Source organism: Xiphophorus hellerii, chromosome 18 (assembly GCF_003331165.1).
Source record: "Xiphophorus hellerii strain 12219 chromosome 18, Xiphophorus_hellerii-4.1, whole genome shotgun sequence".
Lineage (NCBI taxonomy): Eukaryota > Metazoa > Chordata > Actinopteri > Cyprinodontiformes > Poeciliidae > Xiphophorus > Xiphophorus hellerii.
The window spans coordinates 29,935,625-29,953,983 of record NC_045689.1 but is presented as its reverse complement, the minus strand read 5'-3'; the positions used below and the strand labels follow the sequence as shown (position 1 = coordinate 29,953,983).

The 18,359-nt window shown below is 39.4% G+C and overlaps 1 protein-coding gene across 1 annotated transcript; it reads right to left on the bottom strand.

Moving 5' to 3' along the window:
- Positions 1-190: 190 nt before the first annotated feature.
- Positions 191-9,658, bottom strand: tlcd1 (TLC domain containing 1). The gene is made up of 4 exons (XM_032545312.1): positions 9,049-9,658; positions 7,661-7,743; positions 5,152-5,234; positions 191-3,537 (listed from the first exon to the last, which is right to left on the bottom strand). The coding sequence occupies exons 1-4, from the start codon at positions 9,252-9,254 to the stop codon at positions 3,133-3,135; spliced, it is 777 nt and encodes a 258-aa protein (XP_032401203.1). The 5' UTR covers positions 9,255-9,658; the 3' UTR covers positions 191-3,132.
- Between the last annotated feature and the right edge of the window lie 8,701 nt (positions 9,659-18,359).

Below are 18,359 nucleotides of genomic sequence, written 5' to 3'. Positions count from 1 at the left end.
TTAGCATCCAATTGAACAACGGTATTTTCTGAGCTGAACAATTCATTGAACTCAGTTGTCTCAACTTTTGGCTTCATACATTGGATGGGCAAATTTTCAAGATTTTATTGGTAGAAAGTGCTGTGAACAAGAAAGTGCTTATTCAGCTTTCACACGCAAACTGAAACACAGAAAGAAATCATGACCCCTGTGATTTTAAACACTTTTTTTATTCACTCAGTGATTCGAAAGACACTTTTAATACAAGAGTCATTTACATTATTGTGCTGATGATCAATTGAAATAACTGTCGCAACTCCTTCCCTTCATTGTGTGGGAAACTTAGAGTTATTGTAGACTCTGCTTATGTTCAAAAGGCACTTTGGTACAAAGGCACAACAGCAAAGGTCAGACGCACATCAGCTCCATCTATGCCTTTTGTTCTTGCCGTTGGTTGAAATATAAAATAAAGTTTACATCGATCAGCCACAACATTATGACTATTGACTATTGGTAAAGAGAGTTATACGGGGGTTGTTTTGTTATGCCCTGATGATTTAGTACTTGCAACGTCCTCATGCCTTTTTGGAAATAAATCAAAGGTTATATTGCTAATGTCTCAGGATCCAAACTTGTCCATGTTTCTCTCCATGAGAAAGACTGGAGGGCATCTAATGTTGTGTCTGAGGAATAAACTTGTCAGTAAAATTTTACTGTCATCAGCAGTTACGACTTATGCAATGATCAAGTCCACTTAGAGCCAACAAACACGTACATCTTTAAAAATGAAAAAGACAAAAAGATCTAAAGGAACGTGCACTTGAGGACAAATATTTACAAAGTGTTTTACATCCATTTCTCAGGAAATAAAAGAAAGAGGAGACATACGTCAATCAGGTTCAATCTTTAAAAGTTGATCATCTCCAAAGTGTCGCTATTAACCAGACCAGCAAAAGAGATACACAGTGTCTGACCACACAATTGTGCTGCTGCCTGCTTGGTATGAAAGATTTTTTTTTCAGAGTTCCTTGTGAACAAATGGCAGAAAGATCCGGTTTCAGCTCCACTGGAGTCAGTTAGAAACAGATTTGATCAAAGAGTCATAGAAGAAATGATCCTGCATCATAGCATGTTAGCAGTTCAATTGGTCATGAACAACTCTGTCCGGTCCAGCATCTCTTCAGCCATACCTGGAGACATGGCTTCATAGAGACAGAAGGATTGGCCCACATACAATATTAAAATGCAAATTCAGAAAATTCCAAGTGTCAACAACATTAGTCAAAAAACCCTATAAAAAAACCAACACTTTTTCTTTATCCAGATGTAAAATATATTGCAACATACCGTATAGTGAGTGTGCTGTACAAAAAGCAGCAGACGAAACGCGATTACCCATTTCAAATACATACTGAAATATTCTTAACATACACTTCAATGGACAAGTGTAACATTACCACAAGATGTTAGCATTCCGGCAGCAAATAATATAGTTATAAATAATATCAGTACCTCGCTTGTATCCAGCGCCCATTTAAAGTAGCAAGCAACAATCAACCTACCTCAAAACATTAGCAACATCACGTTAAATAAGGAAATCCGTCTAGCACCTATGAAGGTAAATTGTAACTGTACTTAAATGTCTTTTACTTTTTTTTTTTTTGCTTTAGTTATAATAACATATTGATTCTGAGAGAGATTTTAATGAAACTATCAGTACCATTCTCATGCTTGTAAGCTAAATAGGCAGCTCACTTGTAGCATTTAGACAGGGAATGAATAAGAAAAAAAATGCTTTTTGAAAAGTAAACAAAAGTTGTATATCATCTGCTTTAAACATACTACCTAACTAATTAACTACATTTCACTAATTAGTGTCATATTAAACAATAAAAGAGAAGCTAGCTACCTGTAGCTTTAGCGTTTAGCTCAATAGCTGCCAGTATATACATTAATAGTGTCAGGAATGCAACACTTTTCTTTAAATTAGCCAAAGGTTATTATAAAATCAATAACTGGATTTTTTTTTTTTAAAGTTAATTTCTAATCCGCAACCATTAATTCTGTAATCTCATATGGGCTATGCTAGCTTCTGTGTTTCATTCACTCACTGATAGTGAGTGACAATGGTCACTCTGGTAGAAGTTGTCAGGGTCTTAACATAATTTATTTTTATTCATTTGTTTTCTCTCATTGGTATGTTTCCATTGAAAACTAGGCGGTACAAGTTGTTTGTATTCTTGTCCTATTGCTGACATCCCAACTAGTTCCATCCTTAGTATTAGTACAAAGGAAAGATCTGTGGCATATTCTTTATATTTAGCTTACAGACATGGGATGGTCATCATTCTTTTCATTGTTAAGTAAGGCTAATGAATGCATTTTACAAGCATTACATTATCAAACGGTTAATAACTTTAAAGGTGTTTTTTGTCACCTCTACATAGACGCCAGTGGATCACTTTTTAAAAAAGAATTACTGCTCATAGAAAACTAAACAGACCAAAATCTATTTACATCACACTGCTTGTTATTATATTTCCATTAATGTTTTGTATGTCAATTTAAGAATCCCATTCCGTAAAGCCAAGCTTCCCCTACTTCTTATGTATGCATACTAATCAATAGCACACAATGCTTATACACAGTTTGATACAGAAGTTAATCCCACTCAGTGCTATCGCTACTTAGTCGACTCTGTACATTTTATTTATTATGTAGTTACTTTATGCTTCATATGAGCTGGTCAGAAAAATTGATCTAAAGGCCAAAAGCTTGAGTTCTTCCAAACTTCCATTTTAACCTTCAGTAGGAAAGTGATCAAGAGAAATGCTGATCACATTTTTACAAAACATCTAAGAAACCCTATTGGTATTCCAACAAATAAAACATTGTCCGTTACGCCAAAACTTGTACAATTTCAAGGATTTGTCAGTTTTCACTTAAACTTGTGTTGAATTTAGTTGAAATTTCCTACTTTAAAATTTCTGTGTAAAAGCAGCCCCCGAAAAAGGCTACGTGTTTTGGGGAGCTTATTCTTTGGCAGTGAATCTGTTGTCAGGAGCATATGTTAGTATGAAAACACAACAAAATCTGTAAACTTTCCGTCTTAAATTAAGTACGTGGTGCAGTCCTGTAAACCGCTCCCCCCGGTCAGTCGCTGAGAAACTTCTTGGAGTTGTTGTTGTGCGTGCCGTTCTGTCCCGCGTACCTCTTGCTTCGGGGAAAGAAGTCAGTGCGGAGCAAACGGTAGAAATAAATCACCATCATGATGTTCATCATCATCATGGAGACGAGGAAGTACCCGCCGCGGTCCATCTGCGAGTAGTTGTCGACGATGTACCAGGTGAGGTAGAACTGGGTGCCGAGGCGAAACATGACGTAGGTGAAGAGGTTGGCGATTCTGTTGTTGTGGTACATGGAGGAGGACTGAGCGTTGGCCAGCTTCAGCATCAGCCGCAAGTGCAGGGTGACGCTGTTGACCTCCACGAAGAGGGCGATCAAAGCACCGGCAATGTAGAGCTGGGTGTAGAGGGCGTACAGGAAACACCAGATCACCTGGAGACAGGACACCACGGTGAGGGTGTTTGTACTAACGGACGGCTAACCTCGGGTTTGGTTTTGGACAATAAATCATTAACAATATCAATCACAATATCAATATCAGTATATAATCTGATAGAACGCTCAATAGCTTCCCTGAACTCTTATCCAGAACCGCACGGCATTCTGGGGGATGTATTCAAAGGAAAGACTATAGCTGCTCAACCTTTCACGGCTAGCTAAGCTAGGTTGGTGGTACCAACAGACCAACTGACTCTTTGGTTACCTAGCAACAACGTGTTGAGTAACTTGTGGAGACGCAGTTAAATGTTTGAGAATAAAGAAAAACAGCAGCGTGGAGTGAAAGCTGTGGCTAAAAAAGGAAAGATCACGGCACCAGTTTACTCTGGAAGTATTTCAGATATTTAAAACAAAAAAATAATCAATAATTATTAGGGCTGTCAACATTAACACATGTGATTAATCTAAAAAGTTTAACGCATTAATATTACATAATACCAATTAATCGCATTACCTATAAAACATCTCTCCCATGGAGGGTTACCTAGTTCAAAGCAGTAGGCCTTGTGCTGCGGTCAGCAATGTAGAGTCGTAAACGCGAGTGAAAAGATGAGTGAGGAGATTGAGACTGGTGTGCCAAGTAGGATGTACTTATTGCAATGATGAATTAACCTTCCACCGAAGCACAACCAGTTTATTGTTGACATTTCTAAGTTACTTTTGAAACAAAATGACTTCTTTTAAACCATCCTGAATTCACAACCCTGGAAAACTGAGATGTTTGGTTTGAGACAAAAAAAGATTTTCGTGTATTTTTACATTTCAAGCTTACATGGTTAAAGCGCGGTAATAAATCGTGACTAGTAAACACGTAAACAGAAACACACGTAAGTATGACGTCTCTGTAAACGAAATTGTTCTATAAAAAAAAAGGGCTAGTTGAGACCAAAGCATCATCCAATCTTTGGTACAAGGAGAAAGAAAAGAGAAAACCGATAAATCACACAAATGGAAATTATTGCGTTTGTTTTAATTGATCAATTAATTGATTCATTGTTTATTGCAACAGGCCTAGACAGCACTAATAATGATCTATGTCTACTGATGTGAAACCTTTACATCGTAATACATTTTTCAGCCATATCGTCCAGCCCTATCTAAGAGCGCCACAATCTGTTTAAAAGTTGACTTTTTCATTTTTTCGGTGTGAGATTATACTATTGCAGTAAAGGTTGAATGTGTTAGCTTTATTTGACACATTTTGAGTAAAAATTCTACTAGCATTCCTTAATATTTAAAGAAGAAAAAAAAAACATTAAGCGGGACAAAAGTCTAGCAATGTTTCTGCATCAATGGAAATCCTGTTTTCTTTTGTCATCTACACCTTGTTTGATAAAAAAAAGAGGAAAAACGAAGCTCTCTCTGTTAATAACCTATCAAGTCAACTTCAACTCTCCTATTTTTTTTTTCCATGTCCTGGGAACCTGTCCAACGCATTGCAGAACTTGTTGTTATCTTTCTTTTGTCTTGTGACTCAGATATTCTGTCGGAACCAGAAACGCCAGCTTGATCGAGTTAAAAACAAAAGCACGAGCACAAACATCTTACCAACGCATGATGGAGCAGGAACTCCCACGATCCTCTGCCGTGTCCCGTCAGAATGATATCGCCTGCATCGTGCACGAAGTAACCTGGGGGAGGAAAAGTAGTTTTGTATTAATGTGGTGTGAGGTAAAGACATGGACCTTCCATTAAAAAATAACTAAAAAAGTAGCCACTGCTTGGTGCGCAGCAGTCTTAATTTTGGACTTAATACCCCTCCGTAGTTTACTGCATTGGATTTATTGCTTTTTAAAAAAAACAATTAGATAACATTCCACTTTTTTGTGTGACTGTTAAACAAAATGTCTCCAGTCATCATATTCCAGACATGTAAACTAAACGTTTCTCATTTGGTTATTAAACTGTGATAGTCTGATTCAGCTGAAATATTTCCACTGCCTGGGATTTTTTCATTTATGCATTTATTTATTTATTTATTTATTTATTTATTTATTTATTTATTTATTTATTTATTTTTTACGAGTGCCACTCTGAGGTGAGCATGACACACAAACAGCTGCTCTGTTAATGCGCCTAACCTCTCATTTCATTTGTGTTTGGGCTCTGAGGAGCTGTTTGCAGTTGTTGGGGTGGGAGGGAAGCTCTCACCAGACTTGTATTCTCCTAGAGACATGAAAACCAAACCACACACAACAGGGAGACGCGAACAGACCACCGAGGCTCGAGACGGTTGTTTTCGGTGGCCATAGCGTTCACCTGTCAGGATTAAAGGAGGAGCTGCCGACTGCTTCAAACGACAGAAAGTGAGATAATTACACGCTTCTTTTGTAACAGGAGGCAAATGCAGTTGAACTCCTCCCACACTCTGCCATGGGTGCAGTAACATTTCAATATTCTCACGTACAGATCAAATAACTTGGCTGTTTTTAAGTCAAAACCTTTCTTCTTTTTTTTTAATTGCATCACCTTCTCAGATATAGACCTCCCTTCGTATTTTAACACAACGACAAACGTACGGTATTGTGTTGTGATCTTATGTACATAATTGTTGGGTGCCTGGAAGGAAAATGATCAAAGGAGTTGGAACATAAAAGTCTGAAAAGTGGCCTTCAAATTTCAACTGCAAATGGAAAACTACAGTCATCAGCTTTAAGTTTCCCAGAAGATCAGCAATGATAACAAAACAAACATCTAGTCAAGCGTTACAATTAGGCGCTTGTGTAGGAATATGGAAAAATGAGTCATGGCTTCTCCGGTAAGTATGAAGCCAGATGTTAAATTTAAAAAGAAAAATGTTCGTTTCTCCTCATGTTTTTTTTTTTTTCACATTCAAAACGACAATAAAAAAAACACTCTTTTTTTTTTTCCTTTTTGTTCCCTTTTGTTCTGGAGAAAATCCAACTGGATTTGGTTTTCTCTTCATATTTCACAAATTAAAAACATAAAACCAATTGCCAAACGTGCACAGATGATAAACAATTTATATTTTCACATTTCACCAATAAAATATCACTTTGTGAAATTTTAAAAGTTTCAACTTTTAAAAAAAAGCATCAATCTTCCTTAATGAAGTTAGCAACAATAATATTTGCGTTGCTTGATGTAAAGCATTGCGAGGCATGAACAGACTTTTAATTTGATCTCCAAAGTGAAATCAAATTCTCCATAAATCCAACCTGATTAACTAACAGGTTAGATTTATGTTTGGTGTGGTGCTTCGACTATGGCTCCGTGCCCTGGGCGACACTTTATCGGGGGCGCAACGAGGCTGAAAAACAATTATAACGTTTGGTTTTTTTTTTGGTAGGTTTCCATCTAGATTCAAACACAGACTATATTTAACACCGTTGGAGTGCTTTTGCTAATAAAGTGACTTCTGAATTCAATCGTTTGAACTGCTTCTTTATTTTTTATATATATAATGAAGCCTAGGCGCAAATTCAAACTGGAAGACTCTTTTATCCCCACCGGGACCCGTTAATTGAAGCGACCTGCCCACAATCGTCGACCTATCAACGCCGGACCAAGCCACGTCACGTCCAATCATCGACCAAGTCCCAGCTGATAAGGACCTTCATTCATGGTGTCCTTCGCTCTCCAGCCGAGCTCAACCCACCACCACCCCTTCTCCTCCATTCGCCCGGTCCTGAGGCCCGCACCCTTCTTCAACCTCCACCACCAGTGCCGGGCCCTGGGGGATGACGTTCCTAACAGCATCGGGGATGCTCATCTGAAGCCTATCGCTAACGCTGCGATAACCGTTATCCCCAGCCGGGGCCTGAGCGCCAAAGACTTTAAATTCTGTTTGTCAATAAACTCTTCTAATTGTCTTCTTATCTCCGTCTGAGTCTCTCCAGATTGAATTGTTTATATATATAATTTATATCGATCTTCTGTCACTGCACAATTATATGCTACTTATGTTGCTCGAACCAAAAATCAAACTAATTAATTACATTGTTTATGTTTGTAATGTGACAAAAAACAGAGAAAAACTATAAGCGACATGGATGTGGTTTTGGCACATAAAACAGACAGAGGTGCGTTTACTGACCTGTGGAGACGCAGATGAGCAGGTAGGACAGAGGGGTGTGAAACGCGCGGATGTTGCTGAGCGTCTCGGGCCAGATCACCACGCTGCGGAGAGGGACACACACAGGACGGATTAACGACTCTGAATATTCACCTGAGTCAGACAGGCAGCGGCTCGTTTGCGGACAGAAAACCCTGACTAAGCAGAGGCGTCGGTAAGAAAGGCCTTTCAAAAACCTTCTTCCCCCAACAACAGCTATCAATGCTTCCAGGGGATGTTTTAAAGGTACGGCGCCTCTCTGAGCTGTATACACCAGAGGTTTTTTTACTTAGAACATTTTGACAATGAGAAAACATATTATGAACATTTTTCCACACTTGATGTATGATTATGTTTGCATATATCAAACATGGCTTTAAAAATTGACTTTGCAATGTAACGCCTTGAAATTGGGCCTCTGTCTCTTTAAGAAACTCCTGCTCTTTCTTCTGACACGCCAACCTCACAACATTGCTCCTCCATTAACCCTTTAGCCAGCGCGCCACTGAGAAGCAGCTCCTACAATGAGCTCAGCAGATGCACAGTCCAACAAATGTTTGCTAATTACTGCTGGCTAGTCTGAAGGAGCTGAGTGGTGTAGTCGTAGGGGAAAGGTTCTCTATGGATTACAGTCTGGGAAGGTTAGATCCTCCAAAGAGGCAAAGCTAGGTCCAACCAGGCGTTTTGCACAGCTAACTGGTTGCCATGGAGATTAAAAGATTTCTCAAACATGCATGGAAGAATCAAGGCAACACTCCAGGTCTGTTTTTGATGAGGGAACAACATTATAACTCGAAGTAAAAGCTCAAAAAAGTCCATTTTACATGATACCGTCCCTTTAATAGCCCAACGTTTTGTGTGTGTGTGTAAACACCCCACAGTGAAAGCTTGGTTCTAAACCCTGCCATGCGTTACTGAGTCATTCCTTCACATTTCTGATTCAGAAATTAAAGAAGTATTTACTTTACTGTTGACTCTTAATGTGGGGAGATAAGTCACGTGCGTGGATTCCCCGCCCATCTTTTGATGCTTTCACAATACAAAATCAGGTTTTTCCAGTTGATTTTTTTTTTTTGTCTTTTCTTATTCTGTCTGTAGCTCAACCGCCGTGCGTTAATTCAGCAACAGAAGCAGCTCCGCGTGTCCCTCCCCACCTAAGAATGCCATTGTCCCAGTTCAAGCATGCCCTTCTTCTTCTTCTTCTCCCGACTGCCACAGACTGTCACTGCTACACACACACACACACCCACACACACACACACACACACACACACATACTCCCACACGTTGTACTACATCATGTGAACCGGGAACAAGACAATGCCACCTCAGTGTGGAGCAGCGGGTGGATGGTTGGAGCTGTCACTCACCAGGTCAGAGCCCAGGTCCCGGTCAGCACCGAGTGCACCATGGACACGGACAGGTTCTTCCACTTCCAGGAACGGAAGGCGTCCTGCCGGACCACCGTGGGGACGGGCAGCCTCTGCAGCAGCTGGTGGGCCACCCTGAACAGCAGAGAGCAGAGCAGCACCGCCGGGCCGGGGTGGCTCTTCAGCACAGGCAGCAGGGCCTCCATGCTCTTCTTTACGTCCCTGCTCCTCTAGAATTAAAACAGTTGTTTTTGTTGTTGGTGTTTGTTTGTTTTTGTTTTGTTTTTTGTTTGTTTTGTTTTTGTTTTTTGTTTTTTTTATGAGATAGATTCCCTCCGTATGTGATGGGGAGCGTCGTGCAGGAGAAAAAGAAGAAGAGGAGACGATCCTCCGCTCAAACCACCGCGCAGCGGATGTCTGGCTGTTGCCGCGTCTCGCGTTTTTACGCACAGGTCCAAGTCCGGGTCCGGCAGGGGGAAGGAGGGGGGATTCCGTGTCGGATCATTCCAGGGGGACGACGGTGGTTTTCTCCACGCCGCGCTTCGTAAACATGACGAGGCGAGCCGCGCTCAGCTCGGCTGTCCGTGCAGAATGACGGAAGAAAAGGAGGAGGGAGGAAGGCAGTGGGGGTGGGTGGTGTCGCGGCTGATCCGTCGGCTCGCAGGAACAAGGAGGGGCAGACACACCAAGATTATGTCACGCAAAAAAACAAACTCCCAAAAGCCAGATCTGCTGCTGGTGCTGCTGGAATGCGGTTCGGAAATATGCTCGTCACAAATAATAATAATAATAATGATAACAAAAAGAAAGAAATGGCATCAGTGGAGACCGTTCAGAAAGAATGATCCCCGGTGATCATGGGCCGCACGTGACGCGCTTACCAGGTCCGAGCGTGTTTGGGTAATTGGGTTTTCTCATCAGAAACAACACCAAGCTGCGTTTCCATTACAAATGCGCGAAAATCCTTGTTTATATTCTGATAATGTAAAAAAAAAATAAAAAATAAAAAAATAGAAGAAAAAAACAAACAACAAAAAAAAAAACAATTTTGTAGATGTGGCGTTTCCATTAAATAAGAAATTACACTAAAATCACATGTAAATAAGGTTGTTCACGCGATAAGCCCTTACAAAATCATGGCAGCGACAGACGTAAACAGTTACACGAGATACATTCATAACTCAGCTGTGGCGCTAGCCAATCAGAGGAGACTTTGGAATCTTATTCAGGTGGATAAGCCGCTTAGGCCTTGGGGGAAATTGTAGTGATTTTGCAGAGGAGCTATGGATTCAACACTTTCAAATGACTCTCTGGTGGAGCCAGCTGCACGTTGACGAGAGAAAAAAAACAAACCTCATGCTATTTCTTCTTCGTTTTCGGAAGTAGCAACATCCGGTTATACATCGCCTCATGTGATGGGAAAATGTGTTTCCGATGGCTCAGAAACCAGCCCAAATCTAAACTTTTATCGAAAAACGTGGACTCTCCCCCAACCCCCCCGAAATTGTCGTGTTTCTATTAAGCAAATTTATTTTTCGTAATTTCAACTTGGAAATGACAAATTAGAAACACAGATAGTGGCACAGATAAAGAAATGGTTTTAAAGAATTTTGTCAAATATTCTTAAAATATTTGACAAAATATTTCATCTATGCTTGTTTTTCTCCTCACAAAACAAACATAGACGAGAATTGATCAAATGTACATAAAAAATTCATAAGAGGTTTGGAGGGGAACGGTTCCGATTTTTTTTTTTAACTGATTGAAGTCCATCATCCTGTAAAGAAGAATGAATACTCCCAAATTCTAATTTATTAACAACTTATGACATGACTATTTCAATATAAGTCATTCATTTTTGAAAACTGGAAACATTACAGAATTGATTTACTAAATGTAGCCGGGTTTAAGGTGTTCTACTACAGCAGCAATGCTATGACATCATTTTGTTTTGTTTATGTGATTTTATTTGCCATCTGCCTGTTCCGCACACTTCAACCTGCCCATGTAGTCGGTCTCTGGTGTTGCACATTTTGGCCACTAGAGGGCAGCGCAGTGCTTAAAATTGTTGACCGTTTTCCCGAGGCTGTGCCTCAAATGTTACGGCTTCATTTCAAGAACATCGTTCAAACCGTCAACTTCGCCCATCAAATTCAGCGGGCGGGACGAGAGGAACGTTCTATAGAACCTGGCCTCTGATTGGCTGTCAAGACGACTTCTTCCAAATTTGCAATGACTCTGAGCAGAAACAACTTCATCCACGTAATTAAATCGCTCCAATTTGTTTACCACAAACGTAACAGTAAAGACACATCTTATTTATTGATTGATTCGTTGTGATTTGGCATTCTTCACACGGGCAGATACATCAGTGTGATGCTTGTACAGTTCTTTGGATTAAATTGGATTTTATGAGGAATGTTGTCACGCGCCTATTTTACAAGAATACAGATTACTAAATTTGTGCAGTGACGTCAGAAGACAGTTTGCTTGTGAAAGATAAAGTGTGGAAGATGCCAAAAAATTTGCAAATGACTTTGGTAATTTTATTTTTTTGTTTCCATCTGAAGCCAGTAATGATAGCACAACAAAACATCTAGTCAGGCATGATCCTACCTGTGTAGGAATATGGAAACATTGGTCTTTTCTTTTTTCCAGTAAGATATTTTAAGTAAGATTTTAAATATGAAAATATTTCTATTGCTTTTCTTAGTGCTTTACTTACATTTCCGACCACTGGTGAGTGGATGCCCCCCTGTGGCAGTGTTGTATATTTCAGTCCTTCATGTTTCTGTTTCCCTGTAATTCATACAGGAATCGCCAGTGAAGATACTGGATAAGAAAGCTAAATAATTCTTTTGCAAACCCTTAGAGTTTATTATTTCAGTTTCTCATTAAGATTACACTATTATTAAAGGTAGCTATGGACAATGGTGATTCTGAGAACCTTCAGACTTATCTAGGGAGTTCGGAAAAGTGTTTACAGCCTTTTCATTTTGAAACACTGTAAAATTGTAATTATTTTTCCTCTCATTTACCCATCAACCATTTTTTTCTGTTGTTATGTTTCCCTCTACGGTACACAATACAAGTAGAGGGGAAGCATCCTATCAGATCACATTAAGCTTCATACAAACCTTGGAGGCAATGAGACTTCTTTGTCATAATCACATTTCGAATGATTGCATTTTGTGTTTTATGTGTTTTCATGTTTGTATTTTTTTTTTAATTACACACTCTGTCTTTAACTGAAACTTATCTGCTTCAGGTCTTGACAGCGTGCAGCCTGACTGCACAAACTCTAAGGTGTGTCTGGAGTCTCTGAGTCAACCGGAAGGGAGCGACAATCCTTGAGTATTAGCCCTGGATGGCCTTTCTGCTGTCTGGTGATGCAAGGAAGTGCACCTCATCATTAATGAAATAAATCAGTTTATGGGCAGAGGGGTTGTAGAATTTTTTTTCTTCTTTCTTTCTTTCTTTCTTTCTTTCTTTCTTTCTTTCTTTCTTTCTTTCTTTCTTTCTTTCTTTCTTTCTTTCTTTCTTTCTTTCTTTCTTTCTTTCTTTCTTTTTTTACTTTAAATCATATTATAACATTATTCCCTCATCCAAAACATACTAGTGTTGATTTGATTCTTCATGCGTGTTTAAGAAACCCTTGAATCTCCCATGGCAACCATTCTGGGGTGTCAAAATGCTTGCTCTCACAAAGCTCCTCCTATTTTCACAAAGCTCCTCTCCAGTCAGGCTTCTGCCTCACAGAGTACCTCAGCTCCTCCAGACTAGCGGTAGCAGAGTCAGCAAACACCCGGTGGGCTCATCTTATGAACTACTTCTCAGTCAGTCTAACAGTCCTAAGAATGGTTGCATACAGCAAAATGGACTGTTGTGATGACATGCTAAGGGCAGGGTGTCAAAAAGAGCAGGAGCTTCTTAAAGAGACAGAGGTGCTAAATTACAAAGTCAAATTTTTTTAAAGTCATGTTTGATATATACACAGCAATTTTAAAACCGCTGAAGCTACCATCCTTACTTGATTGTGCTAAAAGAAAATGACACTATGTCCATGGAAAATACAAAACACCGCCATCTATCCATCTGTCTGTCTGTGTCTATTATGGCAGCCAGATTTCCCTTGAGAATCACACATCTGCATCCACTTAGTTACCTATCACACCACCAGAGGGCGCCCTCCACTTCAATCTTCTTCTGTGACTTACTAGAAAACTTTTTTTGAGGATTTCTTTAATTGATTTCAAAACAACCTATAATCGCTTGGCTTTCCAACGGCTTCAAGTAATTCATGACATGTAACCGTGCTCCATTAGACGGTGTTTGTAACCTCTGCAGATGTCAGACCTACCGGAACTCCAGGCGTGAAAGACGTGTCATGTAACATCCTCAGGCCCCGTGGAACAGAACAACCTGCACTAAATGTAACTCAACACTGAAGACTCGGTTTCCTGGCCGCCTCGCCGAGAAACGCCAAAGGACTTTAGCTCTCTTTGTCCTGTCGAACAACAGAAACTTGTAATTTGTCAGGATTTCTATGAACCTCCAAGTCTGGAGCAGAATGTTTCAGGACAGGCGCTGTTGTTCTCGGCTCGAGACGGTTTGATCTGTTGAGGAACCCGTATGTGTCCGGCTGGTTTGTTTTACTTCTTTGTGGAGGCTTTGATTTCTAAATAGAAAGAAAAGGTGGACAACAAATTTATACAAGCAATTTATCGGTTTTGTGAATATAAATAATTCGAACTTCGATTTTTAATTGATTTTGCTTCGAATTACTTCTGATTCGGATTCAGTGGCACCCCCAAAGAAGGGTAACGGGGGCCGTAGCCCCCACTTGAAATCTGCTGAAAAATGTCTATAAATTATAGATTTCCATTATTACTATTATTATTATTATTATTATTATTATTATTATTGTTGTTGTTGTTGTTATTGTTATTATTATTATTATTTACCTTTTTTTATTTTAGCTGTCCTCCCCTAAATATTTTAGATATTTAAATTTTCTGAGGCTGCCACCGTTCTGATTAGGTCTGAAAATTCTGATTAATAATCTGTTTCATTATCAAATAACTATAGTAGAGTTCCTCAATATGGCTAACTTAATATCTAATGCTATTTATAAGCAGACAGTAATTTAAATTCTTATTTGAATTCCTTCTTAAATGATAAGTGATTACAAAGTTACGTTAAGACAAATCTGATCGCTCTTATTGGTCTGTTGTTGCAAATCTCAAACCTGAACTCCTCAGCAAACTGAACAAAATTATGTTCAGTTAGCGCTCTGATATCTCCACCACACCCATGCGTCCGGTGGGGTTCTCAGACATTTGGGGGGGTCAGCTGCTCGAGAGGAAAGAAAGGGTATTTACTGTGAGAATGAATACAGGCAGAGTTAAAAATGTGGGACACTTGATATCATTTTAAATCTAGAAAATGCTACATTGAGACACAGACCACACACTGTCAAGAAAACAAACTAAAAAAGATTTTACAAGGGCACCTTTTTTTGTCCAGAGAAAACGGAGAACAAACCAGAATAAGGGAATAATGAAAATAAAAAAATCCAGCCAAAATAAAATAAATCAAAATTTGAGTTTGTCACCTGACAAAAATGAGGTATGAATATTTTCTCCAAGGCGCTGTGTTTGCACACGTTCCCAACTGACGCGCGGGCACGCGTTCAGAAGGCTTTCGTCACCTTTAAAGTTCACGGTTCTGATTTATCTGCTGCTGAAACCTGCTGTGTCAAATGTCAAGAGGGACTTTGTGACGTGTAAAAACAAAACAAAACAAACAAAAAAAAAACCAGCCACCCACAGCTTCCTGTCATTATTTTTAAGAAATCTCCAGAGATTAAAAAGATTAAGCTCCTCAGGCGTGGGCTCATACCTTATAATCGGAATCGGTTTCTCTGCGCCGCTCGCTCCATTCCTGCAGGATGACTGAGCGGCGGGCCTGCTGACAGAAGGTTAAATATGTGACTGAGCGGGTCGGAGGAGTGGCACGCCGAGACCTCGAGGCTCCTTCAGGTGCTGCCATACTATATTCCTGAGAAAGAGCAAACCATTGTTTGTGAAACCGGCGACTAATCTGACTTCCATCGGAGGAGCTTCTTTATTGAAAGAAAAAAAAAGAGAGAGAGAGGGATTGAAGAGAAGGTTCGGTTACGCGCAGATGATTGTTTGTGGCAATGCATGATTATTTCAGATTGATAATGACAGAGGAAGCATGTACTTCACCACACAGAGCGGGCTTTGTCTCTGCACAAAGCATTTATTATCCCATCGTGGCAGACAGAAGACACAGTGGTCGCAGACCCTCCTTCCTGCGTAGGAAATGGGGAGGATGCTTAATAATTACCAGGTATATGGAAGCAACACTGCAGCACTTGATGCCCCACTAATGACAAAATGACATCTCAACCTAACTTTTCACATACCCTGTTTATGTCCGCGTGGGTAAAGAACATATTTCATGTTGTAGACCTAACGGCAGTCGATTGGAAGGTTAAAATAATGAGTAACTTTAGAAAAATGGCAGCTTAGGTTGACGACATTCTGAAAAAAATGTAAATTATACGTTCACTAGAGTGAAAATACTAGGTTTTAGAATAATACATGCTTTTATCTCAACTCGTCTCGACTATTGCAAAGCTGGTGTCAGTCAGACATCTGGCACGATTTTATCCCTCCTATTTATAGCTACATGCTCCTGCTAGCATGTAGCTTGTTTCTAGCTTGCTGCAGCTAGAAAGAAGCAATAAGATTACTTACCATAGCTATGCAGATGATACACAGGTTTTCATTACGATGTCACCAGGTGACTCCAAAACAATCTATGCCTTGAACAAAGGCTTAGAACAAATCAACGTGTGGATATGTCATAACTTCCTCCAGCTGAATAGAAATGAAGATTAACTTGTTTTCTTTGGCCCTAAAGAGGAATGATCTAGATACGTAGAAAGTCCAGAGAAAACTTATTTAATCTCATCTAGCAACCCAGAAGACCAGAGCATATTTCTACTTACTTACACTTATTTAGCAACCCAGAACAGGGATTAGAACAAATTTAGAATCCAGAAAACTACCTTAGCAATTACGTTTTAGACTTCTATTCTTCCAACCCAGAAAAGGAATTAGACCAGAGGTTACGTACTTATACTTATCTACCAACCCTGAATAGGAGTATCTAGTTTATTTAGTTTGGATCAACATTATTAGACTACTTTTTAGACTCCTGTTCTTCCAACCCAGTCATGGAATTAGACCAGAGGATAGTTAGTAACGCTGAACAGGAGCACCTAGTTTATATACTTTAGATCAGCATTAGATTCTTTTCCTTCTTCTGCTCTTTCCTTTGGTTTGTTATTTTGCTTGTATTTCCTTTTAATTCATGTAAAGCACTTTGTATTGCCTTGTTGCTGAAAATGCGCTATATAAATAAAATTACATTTACCTTCACCTCTAGAGTCAGCTCGCAGCTTCAGCTTGATCACAAGCCAGAAACGTGTGATCAGGACCAAAATCTGGGTGCAGTGATGGACTCAGATCTGAACCTTCAGAGTCACATGAAGGCAGTTGCAAAGTCGACCTTCTATAACCTGCAGAACATTTCCAGAAATAAAGGACTGACGTCTCAGTATAGATAGGTTATAAAGTTTCTCTGCTAGTTTTTAAATCACTGAACGGCTTAGCACCAAAATACATTAAAGACCAGTTTGTCGGGTTTGTCTGGGTTTTGATTATTTGTCTCCAGCTCCATTATTAATCTGTGTTCCTTTGTCTCTTTATTTGATTATCAGCCTTGTTTCTGTTTTTACTTTAGTTCTGTCCCTTCTCAGTTTATTACGTCTATTTCTACCCCCCCCCCCCCTCCCTGTGCCTTTTCCTCTCTCTCTCCTCAGCCTTCCTTCTGCTCTCTCCCCTCACACCTGCAACCCATTTCTAATCATCCATCTGTTCTTTGTTCTAGTAATCAAGCTCCCCAGTACATATGCAACTCATTCTCGGTCACACCTTTCTGGTTCCTCCTTTCAAATCCTGTTACTTTCCTGCTTCACCCTGCTGGTTTTTGTCTGTGGAGTCCTGTTTTTTTTCTCTCTTCTCTGACTCCATGAGTTCTCCAAGGTTTTTGTAAGTTTTGTTCTTCCTTTTTTTAAAATTAAACTGCATGCTTGTACTCTGTCATTTTACACCATGATATTTTTTGTACTGTAGCTATCGCAGCCTTATAAAGAGTATCAGCTGACACTCAAGGGAGAGGCAGAGCCAAGTGATGGAAAACAGCAGGTTTTAGTTTCATCGATGGGACAAGAGGTCAAGCTTGTGCTGATAAAATAGCAGATGTTCCTTGAGTTTTGTTCTTTATTGTGTCTACAAAGGTTTAGACCACACTGTTGTGTAGCTTTCTTGGTGACGTTTTGTACCTTTAAAATGAAAACAACACTACGTGGATATCTAAATGAACCTTAGTAGACATTTTTGTTAAATGTTATTTAAATCATAACCTGATGGACCAACGTCTATTCCCACTCTATCTCTCTTTCTTTCTTTTTCTCCTTTTCTCTTTTTCTCTCTCCAGGATCTGTTTCAGAGAAGCTTCCGGAACACGACTGTGAACATTGTCAGAGACTCCTCACACCCTCTCTGTGAACTTGATGAACTGCTGCCATTATGAATAGTGTGATTTCATAGAGGCAGAACCACCAGACTGCTGTACAACTTTCTACCTTAAGCTGTTGAAGTTTTGACACACACTCTATATTATTGCACATTTTGTTCCAGCTATTTAATACGTTTTCCACAAATCTGTTGAGCATTTCAGAGTTGTTCTGTGTAATTCTAAGTTATGCCATGAATGCATAACTAAAAGCAGAGGTGACCTTTTTTTTTTTTTTGGAACAAATGTACTTTTAGGAGTCTTTTTCTCTCCAAAAGAATATGTTTTACGTTTACTTGAGCAATGATATCAGGAAGTAGCTAAACCAAATAAAGAACAAACATGTTTGAGACATTGACATCTAATTTTAACGTGAGATTTTTCTTTTCTTATTTTTGTTGTTTTTCCACACAATATTTGTTCTGTTATTTTCTATCTGCTGAGCCCGCTTGAGCCATTTTGAAGTTGTCTATAAAGTACGCAGAGTACTTTATAGACCATAAGTACTTTATTCTGTTATAGCATATTAGTATATGTTTTAGGTTGAAGATGATTGATTTGAAAAAGTTTCTTCTGCCTGAATTTTTATAATCATGTTAGTGTTTATTTGATTCCATAAATAGATAATAAATCAGATGTGG